This window comes from Prionailurus bengalensis, chromosome B4 (assembly GCF_016509475.1).
Source record: "Prionailurus bengalensis isolate Pbe53 chromosome B4, Fcat_Pben_1.1_paternal_pri, whole genome shotgun sequence".
Classification (NCBI taxonomy): domain Eukaryota; kingdom Metazoa; phylum Chordata; class Mammalia; order Carnivora; family Felidae; genus Prionailurus; species Prionailurus bengalensis.
In genome coordinates, this window is record NC_057358.1 from 10,512,517 (window position 1) to 10,528,227 (window position 15,711).

The window sequence follows — 15,711 nt, forward strand, 5'->3', positions numbered from 1 at the left end:
TTTTATTACAAGATAAATATGAAAGACTAAAATGCTACGGTAGCAAAATAACTTCAAATTAAAGTTTCCTACTTGAAAAACTAATGGACAGAGAGCTGCATTTTATAGTGGGGAAGACTGGAAATACCTTATTGCTATTAATAATGGCAGATAAAATAAAGCAAAGGTGATGTAGTTCTAAATACAGCACTCCTGGAAATTAATAAAGTATTTAACATACGACTGTGATATATATATATATATATATATAGTGATGTAGGCAAACACTGAGTAGTATATCTCCTCAATGAGAAGAAAATTAGCTTCAGAAGCATTAGAGACGCAGCACTTTTACCATATGAAAAAAGCACGTGAAAGACACAAAACAAAATATACTTATTACTTTTAGCATGTTAAAAACAATCACATCAAAAAAAGTATACAGATAAAAATGTCATAGATGACATAAGAAAATAGTGTATATATATATTCTGCATATATATATGTATATATATATATATAAATCTACAGTATTTACCACTGTTGACATATATATTTTGGAACAGCTCAGATGCTGCCATCATACCCTAAATTGTACAGCTTGGTTTATTACAAGTCACAGAATCATGGTTTAAAAATTCGAACTAATATCCTTAGCTGCATTTCGTTACATACATGTCTTTCTAAGCCTCCACATGATCCGAATCAAGAGCCCAGGGACAGCAGGGTTTTGTCTGTGCTCCAGCGTCGTGCTTAGCTGCTAACACACTGCATTTGTTTTGCCATTTAATAACATCATTACTGAGTTGATTAAAATTACATTAGACTCATTATATACATAAAAAATATTGTCACATTCACTAGCTAAACAAATGTTACTCTCATTTGAAAAGATATACTTCGGTACCTTGAAAGTTTAAAGCTCCAACTTGTGACAAGAAGAGCCATGGACGTTAGGTTTATCCTACTCTCTTCATTATTCAAACACCAGGCAAGTATGCTGAAAACGAGCTCTCCCGTTAAACACAAAGTCATACTTTCTGGGAGTGCCCAAAACTTTGCCAGCGTTTTGGTAATTGTAGTGTAATAGAGTATTTTAAAAGACATTGCTCATTTTTAAACCATGAACCTGAATTTTTTTCACTGAGAAAGAAAAAAAGGAGATTTTTGAAAGTATGAAAGTCACACTCGTTTTTAAAAAAGACTAAAATCTTAAGACTCCTATTAATAATTAGGATCATTGTTTACAATTTTACACAGTGATAATTTAGTGGCCCAAGGGCAGTGATACCCACTAGGGCCTTTAAAGAAAGAGTGCCAGGAAAAGATCGTGTAAATGAACGCCCTGGGCCTGCAGGAACCGAAAGGGCAGAAGTGAGAAGTCACCATACTGCTGATCCAGCTTTCGAATGAACTTCACAGGAGCTGCTCTGCTGCCCCGCGTGAGCGCGCACTCATCAGTAACTCCTCCTGCTGGCATCCACTGGAGAGCAGGCCCTCGGCACTTCCTTTGCATCTGGCAAGGAGCATTCTGCTCTGAGCTTTGCAAGAGTCAGACCAGAACAAAGGGCGCCGAACGCACTAAAGCTGCTCTGACACTGATCTCAGGGTGCGTGGATGCAACGGGCAGCGCGGCCGCGCCTTTGGCCATAAACTTACTTTGAGTGCCCCGATGTTTAAGCACCATTAAGTGGTGAGCCTTGCTCTCCAGTGTCTTTAATTTTCAGATGGAAAGAAAATGGCTGCAATGGCAGAGAAGCTGAATCAAGTCGGGGCAGACCCTTACATCACTTTAGGACCTGGGTGAAAAACAGATCGGGGGGGGGAGGGGGGAGGAACTTGAGTGAAAGATAAGTTAAGGAAAGGAAGAACAGTAAATTATCCCATGGATATATATTAAAATTCGTTTTTTTAACGTTTCTTTAGTTTTGTGTTCAAATGTGTGTGCACGGAGGCCTTTTGGTATCTATTAAAAGATACGTACACTACATCTAGCCTTAAAAATGTCTATTCTGTGCAGTTTTTCAGTGCTTTATAACGGTTCTCAAAATAGCATAGGCTAATGGAGTAAAAATGCTCAGGTTTTGGAGAAAGATATAAATGAAACTGAGTGATGAATTATCATCATGTGTGCATCCCTCAACACCACTGCTATGTTTCCATGTTAAATTCTTTTGAGCAGATTCAGTGATGATGCAATTTAAAAACTGCTCATCTTAAGCAGCATCTACGTGGGGATGAAACGCTTCTACATATTCTTATTACTAGCATACACTGGAATTGTGCAAGATGTTTACAGTAGTAGGAAATACTGCTTTGGCAATTATAAACATAGCAATGTAGGTTTCAAATGGTTTCTATTCTCTTGTCTTTACCAAGTATGGATAAATTCTCACAGCAATACTGATTCTTGAATAGAAAGTCCATCCCGATTTCTGTAGTGATATCCTGGAGGCGAGGGCCCTGAATATTGATACCCAGAGGAACCGGCATCTTCTAAACCTGGTGAAGTTCTGTATCGCACTGGACTATCTACTGAGACTGCTGGGAGGCTATGGTCCTGAAAGGGAACATGCTGAAAGGCGGAATATTTTGGTAACTTGCTCAAGTGGCTACGGTTAGCATCTTGAGTCCACAGCTGTCCGTGAGTCTCAGGTCTGTATGTGTAACTAACTTCTGACCATTTTCTGTTATCTGGCAGATAATCCACTGGAGGAATGATGAATTTCCCGTTCTTTGGGGACTCCGAATTGCCTGAATACCCCCCGGCACCGGTCTCCACAGGAAGAACTTCTATTCGGCTGGATGGCAGGACAAGAGGAAGAGGGCGGCTGTAAGATTTCTCTGGAGAAATATCGACTGAAAGAGTAGAGCCATAAGGTCTCCTGGAAGGATTCCCTGGAGTCCCATGGGTAAACTGTGGAGATGCAAAGCTGCTGTCGGCAGCAGGGATGTGTTTGGGAGAAGTTCCGTGGTACACAGGGGGGTTACTGTAGGAGGGTGGGTGCACTGTCCTGCGATCTTCCCCGTCTAACGGAGACGGGTATTTTGTGTAACCTGCAGGCTGCACTTTAAAAGTAAACTTGTTTGAGGCTCTTGATGGACTAGACCCTGGTTCCACGTGCTTCCTGGGACTGTGACAGTAAGCTCTTTCTAGCGCCTCTTCAATAGACGTGCTGTTATCATTCTCGGGCACGTTATCGTACTGGGATGCATTGGAGCCCCGTTTCCCTTCATCGACATCCCAAACCTTCATCTTTTGCCTCACATTCGACATCCGAGTATCAGCAGAACTCGGGACGGTGGCTGTGAGCGAGGGATGTGCTGACCTACTTTTGCCTTCGATGGCATATTTGGCAGTTTTTTCAATAGCTGAAGTATCTGACGGTTTATTCCACTTGGGCACAAATTCCTTCCTGACAGTTGAAGTGGCATTGCTGTTCTGGTTAGCAGCTGCGTGATTATATTGCCTCGAACTGTCTTGTGGGCCCGATGGAAGTTTTCTTTGCAAATCTGCTTCGTCTTTAAGCTTTTTACTGTCTTCGTCCACGGATTTCCTTCTCAGCGCCCTTACTCTTTCTGGTGTGCCAACTCGACCTTGATGGTGAGGGGAATGCTCATGCTTTTTGTGGGGTGAAGAGTTGCTCTCTCTTCTGCTGTTCAGAGGGGGACTTGACCTGCCCATGCTTCTTTGTCCGTTGCTCAGGTGACTGATGCCAGCAGATTCGGGTGGAAGCTGTCCCAAAGGTTTCCGTGGGTATTCATCCTCTTTACCTAAAGGGAAAGACAGATCCATAAATAATATAAATACAGCAGTAAATAATATCAAATATAAAACCACATGATGAACAACGGTATACTTTTCATCTGAGCACTCATACACATAAACCACAGAATCTGGGGGGTTTAGGAGAAGCAGTTTTTAGGGAGACTGATACTAAAACATACCACAAGTCAAAATCTTATTAGACAATGTGCAGGTGGGAATATTTTATGAACTTATGAGGAAGGTTGATACAATTATGTAATAGGTGATTCTTATGTTTTCTTAAGCTATACTGTTATGTGTCTTCAAGGACACACAGCTGATACTCTCATTCTCATTATTACAACCTTTATGCAGGTCAGTAGTTCAAAGTCCTACTGGTACTTTCGCTTTAGTTGGCCTCAACTAAACTGGTTTCAAAATCTCAGTCAAACTTCTATCAACTTTCAGCAGGTCTACCAAATTGAGAAGGCAGGTGATGACCAAGCGTGGTCTCAAAGTTGTTCCCAAACAGCTTACTATTATTATCTTAAGTACTTGCCATAGTATAACTTCATGATAGAAAGAAATAGTATTCTCTCTCAAAGTTAACACTTCTAAAAGGATCCTACTTCAAATGCAAAAGAGAAAAAAAAATTTAAAAAGAAAGAAAATTATATTGGATACTTTCAGTTTTTTATTTTACATAATTAACACCAAAAAATTAATCAAGAATTAAAGGAAGGTGCAATAAATTGGGCATTTAGTAAACAGTATAGTACATCCACTCTCCCCACCATTATTCACCAGTTATTCAACATAGTGCTGGAAGTCCCAGCCACAGCAGCCAGACAACAAAAGGAAATAAAAGGCGGAAGAAGTAAAACCTTCACTATTTGCAAATGACATGATACTATAAAGAGAAAATCAGAAAGACCCCACCCATAAGCTACTAGGACTGATACATGAGTTAAGTCACAGGATATAAAACCAATGTACAGAAATCTGTTGCATTCCCATATACTACTGATGAAGCAGCAGAAAGAGAAATTATGAAAACAATCTCATGTACAATTGTACCCAAAATAATAAAATACTTACAAGTAAACTTAACCAAGGGAGTGAAACACCTATAACTCTCAAAACTCTAAAACACTAATGAAAGAAATTGACAATGACACAAAGAATTGGAGAGACATTCCACGCTCATGGAAGAACAAATATTATTAAAATGTCTATACTGCCCAATCTACACATTTCATGCAATCCCTATTAAGATACCAACAGCATTTTTCACAGAACTAGAATAATCCTAAAATTTGTATGGAAGCACGAAAGATGCCGAGTAGCCAAAGCAATCTAGAAAAAGAAAAACAAAACTGGAGGCACCACAATTCCAGACTTCAAGCTACACCACAAAGGTGCAGTGATCAAAACAGTCTTGGTACTGGCACAAAAATGGACACAGAGCCCAGAAATAAACCCATGATTAATTAGTCTCTGACAAAGCAGGAAAGTACATGCAATGGGAAAAAGACAGCCTCTTCAACCAACGGTGCTGGGGAAAACTGGACAGCAACATGCAAAAGAATGAAACTGGGCCATGTTCTCACACTATACATGAAAATAATCTCAAAATGGATAAAAGACCTAAATGTGAGATCTGAAACCATAAAAATCTTAGATGAGAGCATAGGAAGTTATGTCTCTGATACTGGGTGTAGCAACATTTTTCTAGATGTCTGTTCAGGCATGGGACACAAAAGCAAAATTAACTGTTGGGACTACATCAAAACAAAAAGCTTCTGCACAGTGAAGGAAAAAAATCAACAAAACTAAAAGGCAACGTACTGAATGACAAAAAATATTTGCAAATAACATATCAGATAAAGGGTTAGTACCCAAAAATATATAAAGAACTTCTACAACTCAAGACTCAAAAAAAACAAATAATCTCATTAAAAATGGACAGAAGACATGAACAGACATTTCTCCAAAGAAGATATACAGATGGCCAACAGACACATGAAAAAATGCTCAACATCACTCATCGTCAGGGAAATGCAAATCACAACACAATGAGATATCACCTCACGCCTGTCAGAATGGTGAAAATGAAACACAACAAGCAATAAGTGTTGGCTAGAATTTGGGGAAAAAAGGAACCCTCATAGACCATTGGTGGGAATGCAAACTGGTGCAGCCACTGTGGAAAACAGTATGGAGGTTCCTCAAAAAGTTAAAGTGGAACAACCCTAAGATCCAGTAACTGCACTACTGGGTATTTACCCAAACAATATAAAAACACTAATTCAAAGGGATACATGGACTCATATGTTTATAGCAGCATTATTTAAAATAGCCAAACTATGGAAGCAGCCCAAGTGTCCACTGATATATAGAGAAGATGTGCTATACATATACAATGGGATATCATTCAGCCATAAAAGAGGATGATATCTTGCCATTTGCTACAACATGGATGGGGCCAAATAGTACAATGGTAAGTGAAATAAGTCAGAGAAAGACAAATACTACATGATTTCACTCCTATGTGGAATTTAAGAAAACAAATGAGCACAGGAAAGAAAAAAGGAGAGACAAACCAAAACACACTGTTGGTAACCAGAGGGGATGTGGGTAGGGGGCTGCGTGAAGGGGGCTGCGTCCTGATGAGCACGGAGTAATGTATATACTCAACACCTGAAACCAATCTAACACTACGTTAACTCTACTGGAATTAAAATACAAAACTTAAATATAAAACATTAAAAAAAAATGAAAAACCGAAAAGGATTATAATGTAGATATCCAATAAACATCATCTTGAAAAAAAGACAACAGACTTCTCTTGTACAAACTCCATGGTTTAAAATGTGACTTTCATGAGGCACCTGTTTGGCTCAGTTGGTGGAACATGGGGTTCCTGATCTGGGGGTTGTAACTTTGAGCCCCTATGTTGGGTGTAGAGATTACTTAAAAAAAAATCTTTAAAATAAAATTTTCACAGATTGAAAAATAATACTCTCACTTACAAATATGTGGTTGCTCTTCAGGTATCTTCCTGCCCATCCATCTACGAGAGTTACTGAGTGAGCTCTGCTCTGGGCTAAGCAATGTGTCACCAGAGGCGAGCGCACAGACCCCGTTTTCACGTAGCTCACACTCCGGGTGATGATAACTTTGTTCTTCACCCACATATGGGACTTTTGAGATATTAAAAAAATATATTCAGTGAGCTTTTCTTTGGGGAGGGAGGTAGCAGAGAGTGATAGAGAAACAAGATCCTTTAAAGAGTTAAGCTATGCCGCAATCGGAATTAAGCCAAAAATAACCTTTGTGATCTTGGAATCCAGGAGTTTTTAAACTTTTTAAGACCAGGCTCTTTTTCTTCAAACCAAATTTCATATGAGGCCCCAATACATAAGGAAAATATAAACACAGCTGCTCTGATAAAAGTGGAAAGTCACCCCTTTTCCTCTTCCCTCAACTGGGCAGCTGCTCAGAGCCCGAGGGTTCAAGGTCTAGTTCTGCCTGCACTGGAAAGATGGAAACAGAGCTTCAGAGAAGCCATGTGATCAATCTCTCATGGCAGACACGGAATGGGATCCAGGACCCCGTGTTTTCACGCCCAGCTCACTGCTTTCTGCCACTGTGGCACATTCATTAAACTCCAGAGACACTGCGGATGGTTTCAGCGGACTCTACTGTGACAATCCTTGTGCAAGCTCTTCATTTTGCACATTTGAAAGCACACAAATCACTAGAATTGGCAATCAGGGTTTGTTCCCTTCATTTATCCATTCAACAAATACATACGTATCAAGCAAATACTATGGCCCAGGCACTGCCCAGGGAGCTGGCAATCCAGGAAGGACACCAAGGAAGAAGTTCCCACCCTCACGGAGCACACATGCCAGTTGTGCAGAGCCAGGAAGACAGCACCAGAGAAGGCAGTGGAAGCGAGTGGGGGTGGGGCAGGACCGCGCAGGGCAGAGCTCTGGCGAGGACAGAGGCGCTCTGTGCCTGGAGCAGGAGACAAGCAGAGACCAGCTGGGGACGAGGCCTGAGGAACAGCAGTCACATCACGCAGGGCCTTGAAGATTACAGTAATGGCTCTGAACCTCTTTCTGAGTTAACTGCCAACTCCTGGGGCCTTTTCAGTAGGAGGATAACATCATCTGATACTATCTTACCAAGTTCACATTGGTGGGTTAGACTTACAGTATGTAATACTTAATGATGGTAACAGTAATAGCTAATATTCATTAAGCACTTAACGTGCACCAGATACTACTCAAAAAATACATACGGCATTTAGGAACAGGCGTATAACTAAGGTCACTACTCTGACCTCTCACTGTAGAGGAGGAAATCCAGGCAGAAATGACATGGTTCTCATATCTTTTTACCATAATAATGACATTTTACGGTACATGGACACAGTATTTTAAGTGATAACCCAAACGGTGAAATGCTTGTCGATGACAAAAGTTGTCCTTGTCTTTGAATGCTGTATGTAAAAGCATCTGAGGCAATTCCAGTGCAGCATCTGACTAGTCTCACAGGAACTAGCTGGAATCAAGGTAAGAGAGGGGACTCACATGCAGCCCGAGTCAAGAATATTCACAAGTAGTTACTTAGCCTATTGAGTTAAAAACTAACCATACAAATAAAACTAAAATCAATCCGAGTCGCCCAAAAGCTTTCACCCGCTCTACAAATAGTTATCCATTTAGTCCCAGATAAATGTAGGAATTCCTTCTTCCTTATAGACAGATAACACCAACAAGCAAATTATTAAGAAGATATATAGACCTATGTAATTGAAAAACTGAACTTAAGACTCTTCTTTGACAATTTTCTGAGGGCACAGCATAGGAACCTGAATGGCTAATTCGGTGGCTGGCTGATATGCCATCAGAAAAAAATATCGGCCAATCTTCACAACACCCTTTGCAGGTTCGTGAGTAGGAACCTGATGAAAAACATAACCACTAAAAGGAACAGGAAAACGCACACCCAGAGAATGGTGAATTCATGCCTGCAAAATGTGCTGTCACAGGGACAAAAGCAGATTAGTTGTAGAGACTCTTACACTGAGCCCTTTAAGCTGCCCCCTTCTCCACCACTTGAGTGGCTTCCGGCAGCCTGCAGAGAGAGCCACCAACATTTCAGTTCATATGAAATCATTTAAAATGTTTAAAAAATTCTCCATGGCAGTGTTAAACACCACCACCACCACATTTCAAAATGAACCGTGGCTGCAACGTGCACGTAGGTGGATGCCCTAGAACATCAATCTAGGGGTGAAAGCTTCAAACGCTTCTCTTTGCCTGGACTGGGAATGCTCACATCCTGCTTTCTGTGTTTCAATCTGTATCAATTCACAACCCAGGAAAACTTAATTCACTTGTAATTAGGTCTTTCCAAGGTTGGCTAACTGCTATGGACTGAATGCTTGTGTCCCCCCAGAATTCATATGCTGGAACCCCCTAGTGTAACGGTACTTGGAGATGGGGTTTGGGAGGAAATTAGGTCATGAGGGTGACCTGATGGGATTAGTGCCCCCACTGTCTTCAGAGCAGAGCAGTGGACGGGGCCACAAAGGGAGGTGTGATCTGCCCTGTTTTTAGCCCCACCTCCCTCTGTAAAGGCTTCTAAAAGGAAAGGAACCACATCGCACCACAAAGAGTGCAGCTCATGGGTTCCTCCCAGTTGTGGTCAACAGTGAAGAGTGGCCCCTGGCAGAGCGGGGAGGTACACCCTATTAGAGGAGCAGTGGTCAGGCGGGGAGCTCTGGACCAGGTAGGGGACAGCACTTCTCCCTCTGTCATCACACCCTCCCAACACAACCAGACTGGTGCCCCTTAGAGGGAGGGAAAGGCCAACCCTGGTTCCTGTGTGAACTGCTGGGCAGTGCCTGGCACGCGGCAGCCCCGGTGAGGAGTTGCACACTCCACGTCCCCTGAGGTGAACCGGGTACTAGAGCCAGGTTTCACTGACCACAGGACAGACCTGTGCTTGTTCTTGCCTTCAGCAAAGTCTGTGCCTAGAAGCTACCTCACTGCTATGGGCTGAATTGTGTCCCCTCAAGATTCATGTGTTGAACTAACCCCTAAATTCCTCAGAATGTGACATTTGGATAGAAGGACTTTATAGAGGTAATTAAGGTTAAATGAGGTCACTGGAGTGGGCCTCTCAAACAATATGACTGACCTCCTTATAAGAAGAGACGTACGGACACAGACAGGGAGACTGTGTAGGGAAGACCATGCAGGAAGACACCCAGCGAAAGCCAAGGAGAGAAGAAACCAACTTTGCCAACGCTTTAACCTTGGACTTCCCAGCCTCCAGAATTATGAGAAAATATTTCTCTGTTGTTAAAGCCACTTTGTCTGTGGTATTTCTATTATAGCAGCCCGAGCTAAGATACTACCCTTAAGTCTACATCCTCAATCTCCAAACTGACTTGCTGTACTAAACACAAATTGTATGGATTGCCTTTTTCTGCTAGTTAAAAATCACATATTTCATGATAATGAAATTATAATTTATAATTATGCTTTTATGGTCCTAGCATATTTTCAATGTCAACAAAATGTAATGAAACCAATGATAGTAATTAAAATTTATTTTACATAACCACGTCAAAAAGACAACTGAACAAATGTGGAAGGCAGACACCGGCAATAACAGATCCATTAAGGGTAATGAGAGTTCCATTACTTTGCAGACTCTCATATGCCATTCTCTATGTCTTGTGGTCACCAATGTATTGACCAGGGATGGTCAATGTAGGGTTGGCTTCCATAGCATTTTCCATAGACGTTTAGCTATATTGACTTATGGACAATCATGGACACGAAAGGGCATCTTTGTAAATGTGCTAACCAGAATTCAAGCAAGATTCCAGACTTGGACTAACTGAACCGGAGTGGAAAGGCGTTAATAAGGGACCAGTTCAGTGGAAAGATTTAAAAACAAACAAAAAACCAAAATAAGACAAAACAAAACAAAACAAACAAACAAACAAAACTTGGGGAGGTGGAGGGAAGAAAGTGGGGAGAAAAGACTATGAGAGAAAATGGGACACCTGTGGGGAAATAAGGCAGTGTCACACAGCGGACCGCTATTCTACTATCTACAGACTTTCATTCTGAAATCCTTTAGATACATAAAAGGCACATATTGGTAAAGACTAACAGGACACACAGTAAAAATGTAGGATCATGGATATAAGGCATGTTTTTCTCAGGAGAAGGAATAAGAAGATTGAGACAAAAGTAAGGGGGAGACCAAGGTGGTAATTCCTGCATGAAACAAAATGGAAAGGTATGTGTCTTACATACATACGTCGGAGATTTAATTTTTCGATATAAAGGGTAAGAAAAGTATTCACCTTACATTTAACACTACTTTACATTCAAGTCAGTACAGAAAGTTTTCTAAGGAAGGGACATTAATATTCTGCCTATCTACACATCATAGTAGAAGTAAAAGAAAACTTTAATATGTTCCATTTCCTGAATGGGCAAGAGACCCAGTGGAGAAAAAATTCTGCAACTGTTCTAAAATGTCAAAAAACTAGCATCTCTAAGTTCTTTCATGGTAGCCCATGACACATTTCCCTTTCCCCTAGTAGACAATAACCTAATTAAAGTAACTTCTCCTTTTGTATTCATACCTCTAGTATCTAAGATAGTAAGGGAATCACAAGTAAGGTGCTGACAAAATGTCCATTCATTCATATGTAATAAATATGAATTAGAGTAATGACATACTGTTCATATAAACAGTACAGACACATAATGGTTAATTCATTCATACATTCATTCATTCATTCATGGCTTAAAACATCAGAACCTTATTCTCTCACAGTTCTGGAGGCCAGAAGAGCTTAGCCAGTATCACTGGGCCAAAATCCAAGTGTTGACAGAGCCACATTCCCTTCAGAGGCCCTAGAGTAGAACCAGTTCTTCGATTCTCCCAACTTCTGGTGGTTACTGGCATTCATTGCCTTGTGACCACATCAATCTTCAAGGCCAGCATCTTCCCCCAGCTCTCTGCCATCTCTTCACATCACCTTCTCCTCTATGTGTGTCAGACCTTCTAACACCTCCTTCTCACAAGGATACATGTAATTGCATTTAAGGTACACTTGGATAATTCAGAATAATGTCCCCATCTCAAGGTCAAAATTTAACCTCTTATAGACATTGACTTCCAGGCTTTGGTTTACCCACTTGTACTTTCAAGTTAAGGCTTCTTTAGAGACACTTTTTTTTTTTTGTCTTCCAATAAAACTTTATTTAAGAGACAGGTGATGGGGGTGGGAGGGAGGGGAAAGTGGGTGATGGGCATTGAGGAGGGTACCTGTTAGGATGAACACTGGGTGTTGTATGGAAACCAATATGACAATAAATTTCATGTAAAAAAAAAAAAAACAGGGTATGGACCAACTATGTCAATAAAAAGTAAAAATTAAATAAATAAATAAATAAATAAACAAACAAACAAATAAATAAATAAAAAGACAGGTGGCCGGCCAGATTTGTCCTTTGGGCCACAGTTATTCAACCTCCAATCTAAAGAGTAGGACTCATTCTAAATTTATCAGTTGAGCTTGGTAAGTTCTTGATAGACTTTGGGTGTTCTATATCAGCTATGTCATTTGCAAATATCTTCTCCATCAGTTGCCTTTTAGTTTTGCTGATTGTTTCCTTTGCCGTGCAGAAGCCTTTTTATCTTGACGAGGTCCCAATGCTTCATTTTTGCTTTTGTTTCCCTTGCCTCTGGAGACGTGTTGAGTAAGAAGTTGCTACAGCCGAGGTCAAAGAAGTCTTTGCCTGCTTTCTCCTCTAGGATTTTGATGGTTTCGTGTCTTACGTTTAGGTCTTTCATCCACTTTGAGTTTATTTTTGTGTATGGTGTAAGAAAGTGGTCCATGTTCATTTTTCTGCATGTCATTGTCCAGTTTTCCCAGCACCACTTGCTGAAGAGACTCTTTATTCCATTGGATATTCTTTCCTGCTTTGTTCAAGATTAGTTGGCCGTATGTTCGTGGGTTCATTTCTGGGCTTTCTATTCTGTTCCATTGATCTGAGTGTCTGTTTTTGTGCCGGTACCATACTGTCTTGATGATTATAGCTTTGTAATACATCTTGAAGTCCGGGATTGTGATACCTCCAGCTTTGGTTTTCTTTTTCAGGATTGCTTTGGCTATTCGGGGTCTCTTCTGGTTCCATACAAATGTTAGGACTGTTTGTTCTAGCTCTGTGAAGAATGGTAGTGTTATTTTGATAGGGATTGCACTGAATATGTAGATTGCTTTGGGTAGTATCGACATTTTAACAATATTTGTTCTTCCTATCCAGGAGCATGGAGTATTCTTCCATTTTTTTGTGCCTTCTTCAATTTCTTTCATGAGCTTTCTATAGTTTTCAGTGTATAGATTTTTCACCTCTTTGGTTAGGTTTATTCCTAGGTATTTTACGGTTTTTGGTGCACATGATGGTTATTAATACCCAAGATCTACCAGCTAAGAAATTAGACGTAGCAGGGTTTAGAGAGAAAAAAAATCTGGTGCAGACAAAATGACACTGTATCTAATTAATTCCTAAGTGGTAATTTCTCAATAGGTACTAGGGCCTTGTAGCAGGTAGAGGGTGAATGCTTCAAATGTACAAAGACATTTAGAGGACAGAGCCTCTTTGCCCCCTGCAGAGATTTCCAGTAAGCATGGAAGAAGGTACAACAATGGGAAAGAGGCAGTAGACGATGTAAGAAGGAGCCTTCCAAAGTGTAGGCACTTGAAAAACCCAATTCCTCCCAATTTTAAAGACAATAACACATGCAAGACTAGGGAAGATAAGGATATTCACAGGTGCCGGGCTCAACAGCAGGCTAGGATATGTTTAATTTAAAACAGTGTCCGGTCACATCTCCTTTCCGTAGTGATCTGTGACCTGGGCAGGAAAGACTAACAGGTGGAGGTAATACATGGCTCCTGATCCTGGCATCAACATCTACCTTCCATAATAAATACCTGCTGACTGACGACACTGTGGGACTGGGCCACGTTCAAGTTATTCCCATAAGTGACCAAACACTCTGACCAGTGTATAATTCTCAGTAACCCAACGATGCTCAAATGTACACACGCTGTCTGCATTTCAGTGCAGGTCCTTGGCCCTCAGGGCGACACTGGCTGTGGAGGAGGGCTGTGTCTCAAGAGAGGAGAGGGAATGAGAAGGGGCAGGAAGAAGTGACTGAAAAGAAAAGAGGGAAAGAAAGCAGGAGAGAGGGGGGAGGTGGTGTGCCGTGAGGCAGAATAACGGAGAGGGCCACAAAGAGAAGGAAGCGGAGCAGAGGGGCAGAAGGTGGAGACGGTTCCATAGGGAACCGAGGCGCCGAGCAGCGGCTCCCTTCCTGGGACTGCTCAAGTCTGGGCGGGGATTTGCTCGTGTGTCACAAAAAGTGGGCAGGGCAGAGGCCTCTCCATTCCAACGGCAATGCCAAAACTCAAGGACTTTGTGCCAGGGCGACCCGACCTCGGTAATTATGGAGTCTGGAAGAAAACTCTACTGAACACTGCTGTAAAGGCAATTCTTTTCTGAAGATGAACTGTTCCACTTTCACTGAGCTGAAGATATCTCTGTAGACCCGTCAAGAAGGGCAAATGCCATCACCAAGAATATTTTCATATCCTAATAAATATGCTTTGCCCTTTTCCCACGAAAGTCAATTCAAATAAGCATTAAACATTCTTGCACAATCTCTCCTTAGATCCATCTGAACCGACTTGAACCCTGCCACACACATACACACTAACACTGCTGTACTTGGCTTTGCTTGGTTTACCTGTCTCCTTTCACCCCTACCCAATGGAGTGTAACTACAAGATTCAAGCATAACTGATGTCAACGCAGATGGCTATACACAGGCAATATGTATTAATATTTATTATCCATACTTTCGTTCTGAACTTCTTTTCAGTAGCCACAATACTGTGTGTGCTCATCCCACTATAGCTGCCTGCCTAGAATTTAAATTCTTCTCTTCTTAAAAACATAGGTGTTTAAAAGAATTACTGCCCTATTCTTAAAGGGTAGGAAAGCACCACAGTTCCTATCATATATAACAGTGAGACAGCTTTATGAAAATACCACATTAATAACATTTTTCACCAGCATTTCATCAAAAATGGTATTTTCATGCCAGTACCAACTTGATATATTTCAGAGTAAAGGCAAAAAAGTTTATTAGTTGCTTTTTTTTAAATTTTTCTTTAAAAAAAAAAAAGTAAGTAAAAAGAATACTCTAGCCATCCCTAAAAAAAAAAAAAAAAAAAAAATACAGAAGAGTCCCTCAAATACCCTCAGGTTTGTTCACTGTTGATTTTACTTAGGTCTGTGCCGCCACCCAGTGGACACCACACTCAACTACAAGCCTTACAGATTGATTGTCTAAGAGGCATTACAGGCTCCTATGCACCCAAGTGCTCTCTCTCTTGTAAACAATATCCTACTTACAAATTTCAACAACAGAATATATGTACTCTGATTGTTCTAACAGTTTTCAGTAAGAAATGGTAGGGGCTGTTGTCAGGAAAATTATTCTGGGGAAGAGTCATCTTACTCCTCTCCAGATCAAATATTAAGTCCAACCGAGTTTGAAAATATACCGGAAAATTCAAATGGCTTTATATCTGTTTAATGTACCCTTAGCAAGAAAAATATGCAATTCAAGCGTTATTTATTACAGCCTTCAACCCTTCTATACCCCCTTCTATAAGTGACCAAAGAAATACAGGAAAACCTTGGATTGCGAGTAATTTGTTCTGTGAGTGTTTTGCAAGACAAGCAAACATTTCTAATAAATTTTAACTTGGTAAGTAAGCTATGTCTTACAATACAAGTAGTACATGACCCTGAATGTCACATGATCACAGCTGAGCCAATAGTTCTCTCTCTCTCTCTCTCTCT

General features: G+C 40.8%; 1 protein-coding gene across 5 annotated transcripts in view; it reads right to left on the minus strand.

Annotated features, from left to right (window-relative positions):
- Positions 1–356: 356 nt before the first annotated feature.
- USP6NL (USP6 N-terminal like) overlaps positions 357–15,711 on the minus strand; it is a 183,102-nt gene continuing 167,747 nt past the window's right edge. For all 5 annotated transcript variants that reach the window (XM_043563331.1, XM_043563332.1, XM_043563329.1 and 2 more), the window contains one exon: positions 357–3,753. In XM_043563331.1, coding sequence (XP_043419266.1) covers positions 2,372–3,753 — 1,382 coding nt within the window. In that variant the 3' untranslated portion in view covers positions 357–2,371. The remainder of the gene's footprint in view (positions 3,754–15,711) is intronic.